This window comes from Eulemur rufifrons, chromosome 7 (genome assembly GCF_041146395.1).
Source record: "Eulemur rufifrons isolate Redbay chromosome 7, OSU_ERuf_1, whole genome shotgun sequence".
Taxonomy (NCBI): Eukaryota; Metazoa; Chordata; class Mammalia; order Primates; family Lemuridae; genus Eulemur; species Eulemur rufifrons.
This window is the reverse complement of record NC_090989.1, coordinates 161,848,663-161,865,330: the sequence shown is the minus strand read 5'-3', so window position 1 is coordinate 161,865,330 and position 16,668 is coordinate 161,848,663. Positions and strand designations below refer to the sequence as shown.

General features: G+C 41.7%; 1 protein-coding gene across 2 annotated transcripts in view; it reads right to left on the bottom strand.

Moving 5' to 3' along the window:
- The window catches only part of ABHD6 (abhydrolase domain containing 6, acylglycerol lipase), a 44,863-nt gene that overhangs the window by 16,546 nt on the left and 11,649 nt on the right, over positions 1–16,668 (bottom strand). For both annotated transcript variants that reach the window (XM_069473739.1, XM_069473740.1), the window contains one exon: positions 10,090–10,233. In XM_069473739.1, the coding sequence (XP_069329840.1) occupies positions 10,090–10,208 (119 nt within the window). In that variant the 5' untranslated portion in view covers positions 10,209–10,233. The remainder of the gene's footprint in view (positions 1–10,089; positions 10,234–16,668) is intronic.

Genomic DNA, 16,668 nt, shown 5'->3' with positions numbered 1-16,668 from the left:
CTTCGCAGCCTCCAGAACTATGAGCCAAATATATTTCTTTTCTTTATAAATTACCCAGTGTGTGGTATTATAACAACACAAAATAGACTAAGACACTGACTATATGATCTTGAACTTCTATGTCCTCATATATAATATGGGGAAATGCTCCATTCCACTGAGGATATGGCAAAGATTAAATGAGACAATCCACTGGGCACAGTGTGGCTCACGCCTGTAATCCTAGTATTCTGAGGGCCAAGGTGGAAGGATTGCTTGAGCTCAGGAGTTCAAGACTAGCCTGAGCGAGAGTGAGACCCTGTCTCTACTAAAAATAGAAAAATTAGCTGGGTATGTCGGTGTGAACCTCATCTCTACAAAAGATAGAAAAATTAGCTGGGAGTGGTGGCATGTGCCTGTAGTCCCAGCTACTCAGGAGGCTGAAGCAGGAGGCTGGGGCAGGAAAATTGCTTGAGCCCAAGAGTTTGAGGTTGCAGTGAGCTAGGATATGCACTCTACCTGGAGTGACAGAGCAAGACTTTGTCTCAAAAAAAAAAGATAATCCATGCACAAAGTTTTGCTTAACACCTAGCACATGGTAAGTATTCAATAAATGGTAGTTATTAGTATTATATAAAAATGATTCCAGGCCAGGCACAGTGGCTCACGCCTGTAATCCTAGCACTCTGGGAGGCCGAGGCGGGTGGATAGCTCAAGGTCAGGAGTTCGAGACCAGCCTGAGCAAGAGCGAGACTCCATCTCTACTAAAAATAGAAAGAAATTATCTGGCCAACTAAAATATATATAGAAAAAATTAGCCGGGCATGGTGGCGCATGCCTGTAGTCCCAGCTACCCGGGATCGCTTAAGTCCAGGAGTTTGAGATTCCTGTGAGCCAGGCTGACGCCACGGCACTCACTCTAGCCCAGGCAACAGAGCGAGACTCTGTCTCAATAAAAATAAATAAATATAAATAAATAAATAAATAAATAAATGATTCGGTTCTTCCAAATACATTACTTGCCAAAATTCAATGGAAAAATTAGGGGAAATATTTGCAATAAATATGTCAGCCACAGATTAATATCCTTAATATATAAAGAGCTTACCAAACCACTAAAACCCCAACTTGACACTGGGTAATATAAATGAAAAGGTAACTCAGAGCAGATTCTAGATAATAAACATAAGTAACGTGTTCAGTTTCACTAATAATTAAAGAGATGAAGGTCACAACAAAATATGCCCTTTTATGGGCTTTTAAATTAGAAAAGTGTTGTTTTTTTTTTTTTGTTCTTGTAGAGATGGGGTCTCACTATGTTGCCCAGGCTGGTCTCAAACTCCTGGCCTCAAGTGATTCTCCTGCCTTGACCTCCCAAAGTGCTAGGATTACAGGTGTGAGCCACCATGCCTGGCCCAGAAAAGTGGTTTCTTTTTTAAACCAGTTATAATTGTTCAATCTTTCTAGAAAGCAATCAGACATAAAGCACCAGGAATCTATAAAACCTCATGCCCTTTGACTCAGTAATTATACTTTCAAGAGTCATCTGTCCCAAAGAAGTAAACAGAAAAATATTTTTAAAATAAAAATAAAAATATTTTTAAGGATGTCTAAGATAGCATTATTTAAATGAGGGGAAAAAAATCAGTACTATCCTTAGTGTCCATAAGTAGAAAATGTATTACATAAATTACAATATAGCTAGGTAATGTGATATTTTGCAATTATTTAAAATGGAATTTTCAAAGAATATTCAAAAACATGGAAAAGTATTTATGACATACTGTCAAGTGAAAAAACAGGACCCAATTTTTTTATACTATTGATCCAAATTCTGTTGAAAAATTAAGTATACACACATAAAGGTGTAGAAAAAGAGGCAGCGAGAACAAAAGAGGCATTGAAGAAATGATTCTAGGGGGTTATGAGGAATATATGTTTTCTTTGTGTTACCTTTTTATAAGCATCAAATTCTCTACAAGTTCACACAAAGTCCAGCGAGAGCTCAAGGGAGAAGGGGAAGGATCTTGTGGACACGGTGAGACTTGAGCAGGCTACTGAATACTCAGTGCATATTAGCTGGAAGCAATGGAAAAGGTGTGCCAGGAGGTAGAAACAGCAGAGGTAGGCGCACAGGGGACAGCCCCACATGGCTTAACCCAGCAGGAAGGGACACGGGCTGGACAGCAGACAGAGCACCAGGGCCAGGAATCGAGGGCTTCTTCATTACCAGGAGGAGTTCTTCTGGTAATACTCAGTATTTTTTCATTCAGTTGGTACTTCCACTGGAAAACCTTACCTAGGCTCCAGAAACAAGGAGCTGGAGAACTAATATTTTCAAATGATCCCCTCAATGAAAACGTGGGAAGAAGACTCTAAGCTACTAGGCAAACTAAAAAATTATGAAAGACCAATGGCCCAGAGTGGAAAAAAACAACTTCTTTGGTTTAATGATAATAGAGAGTAAACTACCTCTAATTCACAAAGATACAGATTAGAAATAGCTGCAATCTTACAGACAAGACACAAAGAATTGGGATAAACAAATGTCTCAAAAGCAAGATCATTTACAATCTCAGCACAAGAGCCAAATTGCTCCTGTTTGAGAGACAGAAGTCACTGAAGCCTCCCTCTACTGACCTAAATAGAAAAGCCCCAAAAAGGAACCTCCCCAGGGTCCCTCTTTTATAAATGTTCCTGGAGTCCAGACCCCTCCTCCTAGAAGTCTCCCTTTCTCTAGTTAACAGAAACCTCTAAATAAAAGTACTTACAGAGTGTTTATTTTTTTATTGTGGTAAAATAGACATAAAATTTACCATTTTAACCATTTTAAGTTTACAATTCAGTGGCATTAGTGTATTTACAATGTTGTGCAACTATCACCACTATCCATTTCTGGAACTTTTTCACCATCTCAAATAGAAACTCTGTACGCATTAAACAGTAACTCCTCATTCTCCCCTCCCCCAGCCTCTGGTAACTAACTTCCTGCCTCTATGAGTTTGTCTAGTCTAGATACCATGTGCCAGGCCTGGTGGCTCACGCCTATAATCCTAGCACTCTTAGAGGTCAAGGAGGGCCGATCGCTTGACCTCAGGAGTTCAAAACCAGAAAAAAGCTAGGTGGTGTGCACCTGTAGTCCCAGGTACTCAGGAGGCTGAGACAGGAGGATTGCCTGAGCCAGGAGTTTGAGGTTGCAGTGACCTATGATGACGCCACTGCACTCTAGCCGGATACCATGTATAAATGGTATCATATGACACCATTTATAAATGGAATCATATGACATTTATCCTTCTGTGTTTGGCTTCTTCCATTTAGCATAATGTTCTCAAGGTTCATCCATGTTGTAGCATACATTAGAAGGTCATTCTTTTTTAAGGCTAAATAATATTCTATTGTATGTATATATTATATTTTGTTTATCCATTCATCTGCTGATAAACATTTGAGTTGTTTCTCTTTTAGCTACTGTGAATAATGCTGCTATGAACACTGGGGTGCAAGTATTGCTTGAGACCCTGCTTTCAATTCTTTGGGATATATACCCAGAAGTGGAATTGCTGGATCATAATATGGTAATTCTATATTGAACTTTTTGAGGAGCCAACAAACTTGTCCACGGCAGTTGTACTACTTTACAATCCCACCAGCACTGCATAAGGGTTCTAATTCCTCCACATCCTTGCCAATACTTATTTTCAGTTTTTTAATGTTACAGACATTTTACCACAACAAAAAGAAAGAAACCTATACCCATTAGCACTTACTCTCCATTCTTCCCTTCCCGCAGCCCCTGCCAACCTTTAGTCTACTTTCTGTCTCTATGGAATTGCCTATTCTGGACATTTCCTATAAATGGGATCACACAATATGGTGGCCTTTTACCTGCTTCTTTCACTTAGCGTGATGTTTTCAAGGTTCATTCATGTTATAGCATGTACCAGTACTTCATTCTTTTAAAAGGCTAAACAATATTCCATTGGCACATTTTGTTCATCCATCCATGTGTTGATTGGCATTTGCGTTGTCTCTACTTTTTGGCTGTTATGAATAATGCCACTATGAACATCCACATACAAGTCTTTGTGTGTACATATGTTTTCAGTTCTCTTGGGTAAATACCTAGAGTGAAAACTGCTCGGTCCTGTAGTAACTCCACTTTTCACCAGTTGAGGAACTGCCAAACTGTTTTCCAAGGCAGCTGCACCATTTCACTTTGCCACCAGCAGTACATGAGAGTCCAATTTCTCTGTATTCTTAATTATTAATTTTCAAAGAAACTTTTCATGAAAGTGTAAGCCATACAGAAAAGTGTATAAACTACAAGCACATAGCCCAAAGAATCTGCACAAAGTGAATGAACCCATGTATGTGCACCCAGGTCAGGATCTAGAATATGACCACACCCCACATACCCACTTCACATCCCCTCCCATCATATCCCACACAGGTAACTGCTACCTCCCTTCTGTCTCCCCAGCAGTTTTGTCTGTTTTGGAACTTTATCATACAGTAAGAATTTATTTGTGCCTGGCTCCTCCAGCTCAATATTATGTTTGTTAGGATCACTTTGTTGTAGAATGCAGCACTAGTTCTTTCTTTTTTGTAGTTGCATAATATTCCATTGTATGAATAATTGCATAAGTATACTTCCATTTATTTATCTAATACAGTATTAGTAGACACGTAGATGTTTCCAGTTTGGGGATATTATGAATGAAGCTGCCGTGGAACATTCTTGTATTAATACATGTCTTTTGATTAACATATGTAAACATTTCTGTTTGGTGGAATTAGTGGGTCATATTGCCAGTTTCCCAAAGTGAATGAACCACTTCACACTCTTATCAGCAATATACCAGATTCTAGCTGCCCTGCAGCTCTAGCAGGTTGAATGGTATCCCCCCCAAAGTTCATGTCCACTGGGAACCTGTGAATGTGACCTTATTTGGAAATAGGATCTTTGCAGATGTAATCAAGTTAAGTTGAGGTCATACTGAATTAAATCCAACATGACTGGTGGCCTTTGAAAAACAGGAAATTAGGTCATAGAAACACACAGAGAGAAGAACACAGTGTGTGAAAACACAGGCAGAGACTGGAATGCTGTACCCACAAGTCAAGGAATGCCAGAGATTGCCAGCAATCACAGGAGGCTAGAGAAGAGGCACAGAGGGAGGCTTCCTCAGAACCTCCAAAAGGAACCAACACCGCCAACACCTTGATTTCAGATTTCCAGCCTCCAGAACTGTAAGAGAGTAAATTTCTATTGTTTTAAGCCACCCAGTTCATGGTAATTTGTTATAGCACCCTAGGAAACTAATACAACATCTTGTCAACACTTGGAATTACCAGTCAGCCTCTTTCATTTTAGCCATTCTGGTGGACATATAATGGTACCTCATTGTGGTTTTACTTTTAATGGCCCTTATGACAAATGAAATTGAACACCATTTCACACTTCATATGTTTATTCACCATTTTGACATCCTCTGTTGTGAAGTGTCTGAGTTTTTGTCTATTTTTGAAATTGAGTTGTCTGTTCTTTTTTATTGACTTGTAGGAGTTCTTTATATATTCTGGATATAAGATTTATAGGTTTATATTTGCAAATATATTTGCTCATTCTCTGGCTTGCCTTTTTATACTCTAAATAGTATTTTCAATTAACAAAATATCTTCATTTGATGTGGTCCAACTGAACTGAACAATTTGTTTTCCTTTATGGCTAGTGTTTTTGTTTCATGTTTCTGAAATCTCTGCCTATCCTTAAATCAAGAAAATGTTCTGTTCTCTTCTACAAGCTTTATTGTTCCCCTTTTGACAGTAAGATCTATAATCCACCTGGATTTGATTTTTGTATGTGGTATGAAGTTGTAGATGGTGTTGTATTCATTTTCAATTGCTGTATTACAAATGACCACAAACTTGGCAGCTTAAAACGACCACCATTTGTTAGCTTACAGTCCTGTAGGTCAGATGTGAGCTCAGCTGGGTTCTCGCCTCAAGGTAGTGCCAGGTTGAAATCAAAGTGTCAGCCAGGCTGGCTCTTATCTGGAAGCTTTGGAAAAAATTCAGCTTCTAAACTTATTCAGGTTGTTGGCAGAATTCAGTTCATTGTGGTTCTAAGACTGAGGTCCCTGTTTCCTTGCTGGCTGTCAGCTGGGAACTCTCTCCTACCTAGCAACCCCCTGCATTCCTCTCCAGCTTAACATAATCATGAGAGGGATATGTCATCATAGCTACAGGTCTTGGAGATTAGGGAGGGACATCTCTGCGGGGCCATTTTAGTAATTCTGCCTACCAAAGGGGTCAAAATGAAGCTTTTTCCAGATGGATATCTGGTTAACCCAGTTCTCTTTCCCCACTGCAGAGCAGTGCTGATCTTGTCATAAAACAAGAGGCTGTATCTGTGAGCTTCTGTTACTAGACTCTCCTGTTTCAAGGGTCCAGTTGTCCTCTGTGCTAATTTCAGGCTGACTTGATTTACTGTAACTGTAACTTTATAGTCTTTTTTTTTTTTTTTTTTTTGAGATAGGCTCTCATTCTGTCACCTGGGCTAAGTGTAGTGGCACAATCATAGCTCACTGTAACCTCCTCAAACTTTTGGACTCAAGCGATCCTCCTGCTTCAGCCTCCTGAGGAACTGGAACTATAGACATGCACCTAGGTGCCCAGCTTAATTTTTTTATTTTCTATTTGTTTGTTGCTGGTACATAGGAATATAACTGATTTTTGTTTATTAATCTTGTATTCAGCAATCTTGCTGAATTCACTTATTAATCCTAACAAATCTTTCAGATTTTTTATATACACAATCATGTCATCTCCAAACAATGCCAGCTTCATTTCTTCTTTCCAATTCTCACTCCTTTTTCTCTCATATTTATATAAGTGAACTGCCTGCTATGTTTCTTATCTTGATTTCACAATTGAGTTTCTCTGGGAAAATAAAACACAGAAAATCTCAGTCTTTTCCATCCTGTGAACAGTCTTGACATTTCATTACACCATGAAAACCTGAACTGCCCCTGATGCCTCCACAGTGGCCACAGCACCCCCAGTTGTGGCTTTCTGTAGCCTCAGGGTGAAGCATTTGGTGCCTCCTGCAGGAGCAGCCACAGTCCACACTGCTGTGGAAACAAGCTGGCCATGCTCCAGGGACACTTAGACCCAGAGAGAGCTGCTCTGAAGACTGTGGCTTACTGGGGACGCCGGTTCCTGTTCCCTGAGGAGCTGAGATCTCGCAGAGGGAACTCCAGGAGCATGCACCATGTGATAATTTCACCATATGGCATGGCAGCGGGGGAGGGGGCTGAGTGCCAGGCTGCCTCTTCTGCCTGCTGTTCCTGTTTGTTGTAGCAATCCTGAAAATTAACCTGACCCACCCAGGGTCAAGGTGACCCCACTGGTGGTCACTACTGGCAACCTAGCAAAGGAAGGCGTTTGGAGGAGCGGCTGTGGTAAGGGATATAAATGACTCATGGTAAAGTTAATCATCCTATGGCAACCATTGTGTAAATGTCACTTGCAGGAAGGCAATGGGGAGGAAACAGCCTGTGCGTTTCAGTGGGGCAGAGGAAGCCACTCACAGGCTTTCTGACAGCTCTCTGCAATGGCATCATGGGTTCTATTACCATAATCATAATCCCCCATGTCACAATGCCACCTGGCATAAGCTGAAAGGTTTTCTAGGATTTCCATCCTCCCCAACCAGTTAGGTTTTATTCTTGGCCCGTGTGCCTGAGTTCACAAAATAAAGAGCACCGTGTTTGTCTTTCAGCCACAGCTCAGAGCTGGGTGACAGGCATGGGCAGGCTTTAAGATCATATGCATCTGTGCTACCAGTTAACAAGGGACTGAAGGCTCTGATCTGTGGGGCCTCTCTGGTTTTTTTTTTTTTTTTTTTTGTGGTATCTATTTGTTAATAAAAGTGAATTACTTGCTATGCAACATTATTCATAATAGCCAAAATGCAGAAGCAACCCAAGTGTCCATCGACAGATAAATGGATAGACAAAGTGTGGTATAACCATACAACGGAATATTATCCAGCCATAACAATGAATGAAGTACTGACACATGCTACAACATGGATAAACCCTGAAAACATTATGCTGAGTGAAAGAAATCAGACACAAAGGTCACATATTGTATGACCCCATTTATATGAAATGTCCATAATAGGCAAATCCAAAGAGATAGAAAGTAGATTGATTAAGGGTTGCCAGGGCACGAGGGAGGGAGAAACTGAGAGTGATTGCCACCACCTGGGGTTCCTTTGGGGTGATGGAGATGTTCAGAAATTGGATAGTAGTTGCACAACACTGTGAATATATTAAAACCACTGAATAGTATACTTTAAAATGGTGAATTTTATGTTATTTGAATTTTAACTTAATAAAAAAGTGAATTACTTGCTATGAACTTATTTTTCTCCTTAAAAATCAAATACCAAAATTACTCTAACACCCGGCCTCTGAAAGTCTTCTCCTCCACAACCCAAGGAACTTCGGGGTTGGGGGACTTTGCAGCACTGAGGCTGGTTTCTCCACGAGGTGGGTGGAATCAGCCTTAGTATAATCGCACCTCCATATGCAGCCATCTCCATGGTTACAGGCCATCTCAGTGAATTGCATTCTCGGCTTCAATTTGACTTAATTAGTAAAAACAGCATTTGTGTGTGGAGGTCCATGATGCCTCAGCAGGGCCACGAGGAGGGGCACACAACTCTGGCCGCTCCGTGTCAGGGACCACCCAGGAGCCGTGGCCCCCACATCACAAGAACCCCTGCTACCAGCACTGCAAGGGCAAAGGCATTTAAGCAACTGGAGTCTCAGCTTTGTCAATGAAGAAGGTGGGTCCTGGGTGACCCCGTAAAGGGGTCACACACATTCCACAACCAGAGAGCGAGAAGGAAAGATGCAAAGCTCCCTTCCATTCAATTAGCTTATTTTCAAGGATCAGAGCCTGGCTGGCAGGTGGAAAATTCCACGCTCCAGTGTAACAAAAGGCAGCCAGAAAGGAGGGCAGATAAAGGGCACCACAGCCTCCCTGCACTCTTCTCTCTGGGTGCAGAAGTGAGTTCTAACTCCTGGAAATCCCAGTTAAATCTCGATGGGCTTACCTACGGCACAGAGAGCAACCGGGCCAATTTCAGTATTCCTGTCACCAGGGGATGCATACCACGGGGGTAAGAGGGGTGGTTTTATTTGATAAATGGACAGTGGCATGAAAAGTCACTGAAGCACATCCTGAGAAAGTCACTTTCTGTTCAACTGTTAACTTTCTGATTCCCTCAAGGAGAAGGGGTCTGCTCAGGGCTGTAACACCTTCCAGGCCTTTCTTACACCTTGTAACCAAGAGAAAGGAGACCCAGGGCCTTTGGTAGGCAACCGTATCTAGGCTAGAATTCAGTGAGATTGTTTAATGCCATTCTGTTTATTTTTACTTTTAAAAATTAATTTGCTATTTCTGGCAAGTATGGCAAGCTTTCCACTTAAGGTTGTGATATTTATATCACTCTTTAGATAAATTGATTTAAGGTTTAAAAAAAGGTGACTCACTCTAAAGGAAATACAGAAGGACAGGTGGTACATAGATAGGGCACAAATCATAAAGGTGGGATGAGAATGACGTATTTCGGAAACTTCTTTTCTTTTTGTCACTTTACTAATGAATACTTCTAGAACAACTCTAAAAGCATTCTGTCCTACATACGCCATCTCAATGGCCCTGTTCTTTCTAATTCATTTTTTAGTGACATCATTGCACCTGTCAGGACACCACAGGGTCAGAATCCAATGACCAAGAAAGTACCAAAGGAATCCCATAAACATGCATAATCTTTCCTTGAAGACACAATTAGTGACGTTGGGAGTGTGGGCGGGCGAAGATGCTGTCAGAAACCTGAAAGAACTTACCTGGTGATAAGCTACCACCAATTCCTCAAGAACATGCTCAAAATTCAAAAGAGGATGAGTGTCTTTTAACTTTTCTGTACGTTTGAAATATTCTATGAGAAAATGTTGAACAACAAAAGGGACAAGCAGAGAAGATGACAATATGGTGCTAATCTCGCAAATGTCAATTACACAATCAGCTTACCAGTAATAGATTCTTATCAGTGCAGAAGGCCACAGGAGAAATGAGGCCACAAATGCCAGGATTGGGATGGCCAGCGTCCCGCCCGCAATCACAAACATGTTAACCACGTCAAGATCCATTCCGCTCTCTAAGGCCGGCTGACACCTGCGGGGACCGGAATGCAATGGTATTGAAACTCTGTCTTAAAAGGTGAAAAAGCAAAGCGGACAAGAAAAGTGAAGGCCCAAGAATGAGGGTAAAGATCAGGAGGAAACCAAAGCAGGTAAGTGTTTTAAAAAACTAAACAGATATGATAGCTAAACGTAATGAGGAATCCTTCAGGGGACCCTGGATTTAAACAAACAAACAAAACAAACCTATAAAGAACATTGCTTGGACAAATGGAGAAATCTGAGTAAGGACTGGGTATTAGGTGTCAGATAATTGTACTATATCAGTGATAAAATTCTTGAGCGGGATGACAAAATTGTGGTTATGTACGCACGCAGGAGAACGTCCTTCTTCTTAGGAGACGCCTGACAAGTTTCAGGGGGTGAACTATAATGGTATCTGCTACTCACTTTTAAAGCTTCGGAAGAGAAAAAGGAATGTGTGTATGCATGTGGGGAGGGGCAAGAGAGAAGTAAACAAATATGGTAAAATGGTAACCACTGAGGCATCCAAGTGAAGGTTATATGGTGTTATCCTTTCAATTTTTCTATAGGTGTGCAATTTTTAAAAATAAACAGGGCGGACAGAGAACCTTAAAGAAATAAATGAAAAAATATACATATAGACATGAATGCTTGTATGCATATAGAACATCATTGGAAGGGTATACAAGAAACTGGGAACATGCATTGCATCTAATGTAGGGAACTAGATAGCTAGGTATCAGGGATAGACAGATTTCTCATTTTCAAATCTTTTAAGTTATTTGTCATGTAACTATATAACCTATTCAAAAATAAATAATACACAACAAAAAGTTGGTGGGGGAGGATAAACCAAAAAGGTCGTTTTCAGTTTACTTTCTGATGTCTTCCTAAAGACTCAAAAGACACATCTGAAGGCTAGGATGTGAGCTCCACGAGGGCAGGGTCTTGCTGCCCCCAGCACCAGGACAAGGACCTGACACATAATAGGTGCTCTGGAAATCCTGGCTGAATCAGAAGCCCCACCCGTCCTGTCTGACGAGCTTACAATACAGTTCATTCTAGGACGGAATGAAAATCATTTCAAGGTCCATCCTCCTTCTCTCTGATATAGAAAACAACTGCCAAGACCTGTAAGCCTGTGTGGCCCTCAGCCTTGAGTCCCAGCCACCTGTGCCCAGTGTGCAAGATTCACCAAACATAAAATAGGTTTCTTCAAACAAAAAGCATTACCATCTAACAAATCATGGCTTTCCTTATGTTTCCAGTGAACTGGAGAGATCTCTCCCATATAACTCTATTAACTGACACATAATTCAATTTTAAAGCCAATTAATGACAGCACAGCATGACCTCATAACCATTAAGCACAAGGGTCAGCAAACTTTTGCTGTAAAGGGCCAGATGATAAATATTTTAGCACTGTGGGCCACAGAGTCTCTGTCCCAACTACTCAATCTGCTGTTGTAGTGAGAAAGCAGCCGCAGACAGCAAGTAATGAATGGGTGTGGCTGCGTTCCAATAAAACTTTACAAAACCAGGCTGTGGGCCCCATTGCCCTGCAGGCTGTAATTTGCCAACCCTTAATATGGCAAATCAGCCCTGTCAAATTGGCAAGGTGGGTGTTTTATCCCCTATTTTATAGATTGAGGAAACTACGGCTCAGAGAAGTTAAGTAACTTTTTTTTTTTTTTTTTTTGAGACAGGGTCTTATTCTGTCGCCCACGCTGGAGTGCAGTGGTGTCATCATAGCTCACCACAGCCTCAAACTCCTGAGCTCGAGCGATCCTCCTGCCTCAGCCTCCCAAGTAGCTGGGACTACAGGCACATGCCACCACACCCAGCTAATTTTCCCATTTTTTGGAGAGACGGGGTCTTGTTCTTGCTCAGGCTGGTCTCAAACTCCTGGCCTCAAGCAATCCTCCTGCCTTAGGTTCCCAGAGTGCTGGGATTATAGGTGTGAGCCTCCAAGTCCAGCCGAAGTTAAGTAACTTGCTCAAGGTCACCCAGCTGGTAGAGTCATGATTACAAAACAGGTTTCTGACTTGGACCCAACCCCTTTGCACCAAGCCCTAGCTTGTCTAATTTTTTTCAAATGGCCTTCCCTCAATCTTTGTAACCTCTTTGCTGTTAGGTACCTATACTCATCATCCCTAATTTCTCCATGAAGATGTGAGCTCCCCACCTCTCTAAGAGGTTTGGCCAAACAAGCCCCTCACACTCTGTAGGGGGAGACAGATGCATAGGTAGGAGACAGATAAGGTGTATCAAATGGCTCTTTTCAGTTATACACACACACACTCTATCTGGGTACGATCCTGAGTCTACAGTGATGAAAGGTACACTGTCTTTGTTTCTGATTCAACTGTCCTCTCAGTTTCTTAGTCACGGTAAGCAATTTTCCCAGCACCCATAAATCATTGGCCTCTTTCTCCTTCCATAACCAGAGCTCCTTGAGGGTAGGGACAATCATGTATGTTCTTTTTCAGTGCCTAGTATAGCATAGGATGCAAATAAGATACAAATAAATTAATGAAAAGCAAAGTTACAAAAGGGGCTCAATTCTGTTTAATTTCTTTTTAGGGACAACCATTCCCAATGACGTTGTAAGAGACCTAACATTTTCCCTCTTTCAGTAATTGCAAAAGTCCCTGGAGGAGTCACCTATTTAATGCTGGGTACAATTTACCCTGCTAAAAGCCCTCACCATCAAGGGGTAAGCAAATTAATCAGAGTGAAGGGGACTTTTACCAATCTGTTTGAATATCATGGATCATGAATGAGTTGATAAAAGATAGGAGCTGTAAGCTTCAAGAAGACTTAAAAACTGCTCAGGGCCTGGATGCAGTGACTCATGCCTATAATTTGAGCACTTTGGGAGGACGAGACAGGAGAATCACTTGAGGTCAGGAGTTTGAGAGCAGCTTGAGCAAGAGTGAGACCCCGTCTCTACAAAAAAAATAGAAAAATTAGCTGGGCATGCTGGCCTGTGCCTGGAGGCCCAAATACTCGGGAGGCTGAGGCAGGAGGATCACCTGAGCCCAGGAGTTTGAGGTTGCCGTGAGCTATGATGTCATCACTGTACTCCAGCCTGGGTGACACAGCGAGACCCTGTTTAAAAAAAAAAAAGAAAGAAAGAAAGAAAAAAAGGAATAATCTTATATACGTAGTGGCATGGATGAATCTCAAAAATAGACATGAAAGAATATTGCTCTATGATAAATTTTTACTGTGGCACTTGTTCTTTAAAAAAACCAAAAAACAAACAAATAAACAAAAACTGCTGAGAGCCACTGTGAAGTCTGATTCCTGAGTGGCAGAACGTTAATTACATGATGCGCCTTTGGACTAGGAATTAGAACACTTATCACAGATATCACAGACTCTGACTCTGGAGATGGTAGCCCTGAAGTGAAGATGTGATCATAAAATAAGCCCTCGGGGCTTTGCCAGTGGCTGCCATGGATGCCACGGTCAGCCTCAGGGGTTTCATCCGGCTCTAGTTTCCATTTAACAGCAGAATAAAGTCTTCCATAAGGAGTTACTGAAGAACACGATCAATTTAGCAAGGCTTGGGCATATTTCAGAGAACCCTGCACACATTCCCTGACAAGGTCAAATAAACCCAGGTCCTCGTCGAAGAAACTTCAATGCTTTCTGAGTTTTCTATACAGATAAGGAGTAGACAATTATTCCCATCTCAGCAACGTCCTTCATTTCACGACAGACTTGCCTCAGCCTTCCTTTAAAAAGGCAGCTCCCTTGCCCTGCCGTTTATTTACAGAATACTCTACATACCCAGGGGGGAGGCTAGAGACAGAAAACACTGAAGCCTTATGAACCAGGAACCACCAATGGCCAAAAATTAGAAAATCAACTATAGGGTATAACGTGGGGTTTCCCAAAGTGGAGGGCCTATACAACCAGTAGTTTGCAAGATGAGGTTAGCCGGTAGAAGAATACTAAATAATGCTTCAGTGGGTACACAGCATTAGACAACACCAACATACATGTTAAGAAAGTCACTTCTTTTCATTTCTTTTTTAGTCCTGCTCATGTCAAAGACCAACTCTCAGTATGGTGGTGGTGAAGAGCTCTCTAACCCCTGGGCCTCCTGCAGGCAAAAGTATCCTGCTAGCTAATAACATTGTTTCTTTTTATTTTTATGGATAATTTTAATTGATGGTAGGGAAGCCAATTAACTTTAAAAATAAATTTAAGTTAGAAGGAATCAATTTAAAGAAAAATGCTAAGTAGGTGATAGATGGAGCTGGCAAAAATTGCTGACAGTGGTACGTGGAATGGCTGCTACTGAGGGGTTAGGGGTGGGGGTCCCAGCTGGCTCCCTCCAGCCTGGCTCGTGCACACGTCAGCTGTGAGACTTCGGTTTCCTCATCTATCAAACGAGAACATTCAATCAAATCGTCTCTTCTGTTCTTGTCTACTCTGGTGACTTAAACGTTTCTGAAATTATGCCAGGCAATCAAAGAGCAGGATTTGGCTTGCCTCCATGTTATCTTGTTCCCTGTGGTATTTCCCAGAACCTAAAGCATTACCTGGCAAAGACTTGGTGCTTGATGTTTATCACCCGACTGAATACATTGAAAAAGAAAAACATACTCCTTTTGTATCTCTGTCATGCAAAGTGAGGCACCCCAGGGTTAAAGACAGTGATTTCAGTGGCCCTGCAGCAGATAAGGTCAGGAAGGCGAGCAGCCTCACATCCCAGATGGGCTCTTCTGTCACCTGTCAACACCCAAGCTGCGCATTTGGGGGCTTTTATTTCTGAACACAGGGGCACAGATTAATTGGACGGGGAATTCATCAGTGGATCCAGGTAAACACTGCAGCAGGGAAATGAAGTTTAGTCTGGGGCTAGGGGTAAGGCCCAAAAGACATTTCACAATTGTGTTTTAATGTTCCCATTGATTCTGAAATCTCGGGATCTTGAGCTCTAATACCTTAATCTTCAGAGTATAAAGCAAAATCTAAGAATAAACAGAATGTAAAACATTTTCATAGGATCTTGTCCTTCTCTGGACATCTATCTATATTCCATCAAATTTGACAAACAAGTCCTGGTCCCTCCAAAATAACAATGATTGTCATAACAACAGCAACAACAATATTCACCATGACCACCCTCACCATGGCCAAAGACGTAAGAGCAAGGGGCTCCATCTGCTAAGTAACTTCTCTATGTCAGGCCTCCTGTAGGTGGTTCACACACATCCTGTCACTTTCTCTTTCACAATATTATGAAACAGGAAGCACTTATCCCATTTTAAAGATGGAAAAACCAAGGCTTAAATAAGTTAACAAGGTCACCTGATTAGTAAGTGGCATGACCTGAATTTCAACCCAGTCCTGTAGGTGTCCCTAGTTCATGCTACCTTTGCTTTCTCTCAATGCTTTCTGTAGCAGATAGTCAGTGTGCATCAGTTCTGTACAAGGCACAGAGTTCCATGTTCCCATTGACATTCTTCATACTTCTTTGGAACTGCTTTAATAGCAATTAACATGAGAGCAACTTTACAAGTTACCAATTGGCTTATTAACCTTATTACTGCTGGTGTACTTTTAAAACTATCCAGTGCTGCTTATAATTTTTTTCTTTAATTCTGCAATATGAAAATTCTTCCCACAATATTTTCCACTGGGAAAACACTATGTTCTTGAAATCAGAGTATAAGACCCCAGCTGTTAAATAGTGTTGCATCTAACCTACCCTGATCTCTGAAACTGATTCCTTGAAACTATCACTAATGATTAACAGCTAAAAATGACACAACGAAGAAAATATTCTCTTGTATGGAAGCCCCAGGATTGATGAGATAGAACAATTTGAGAAACGGGCCATTCTAACTCCTTGTCATATACATCTTCTCCATCACAGAGGAAAATCATGCTGAGATTTCCAAGTAAGTGGTTAAGTTTGCCCAGTCATCTCTACAAGTGTGGCCCAGCCCCCAGGATTACCATCCATGGAGTGCTCACCTCTGCCTTCCTGGCCATATTGTCTGCCCCTCACTCTGACTGAGCCCATTCCTCCTCTGCACTTTCCTCCAAGGCCAGGCTATGGGCACACCTGGTTTGCGTCCCATGATGCTCTCCCCACTCTCTCCCCTGGATATTCCCATGATGCTCTCCACTGGATATTCCCAAAATGCTCTCCCCACCCTCTCCTTACCTACCTACATCCTCCACTACTCCTTCCTGTAAGGGAATTTGAAAATCAACATACCTAACAGGACCTCGTTCCAGCCTTTCCCAAAAGCCTGCTTGACCACCCCACGATCCCAAAGGTCCTACAATATCTCAGACACATCTCTCCTTGCTTCTCCTGACTCACTGATTTCTGCCGGCAGTAATCACATCAGTCTGGCCTCCTAGACGCCCATGCATCTTTCTTTCACTTTATTTCTTGCTCACTACTCCTGCTATG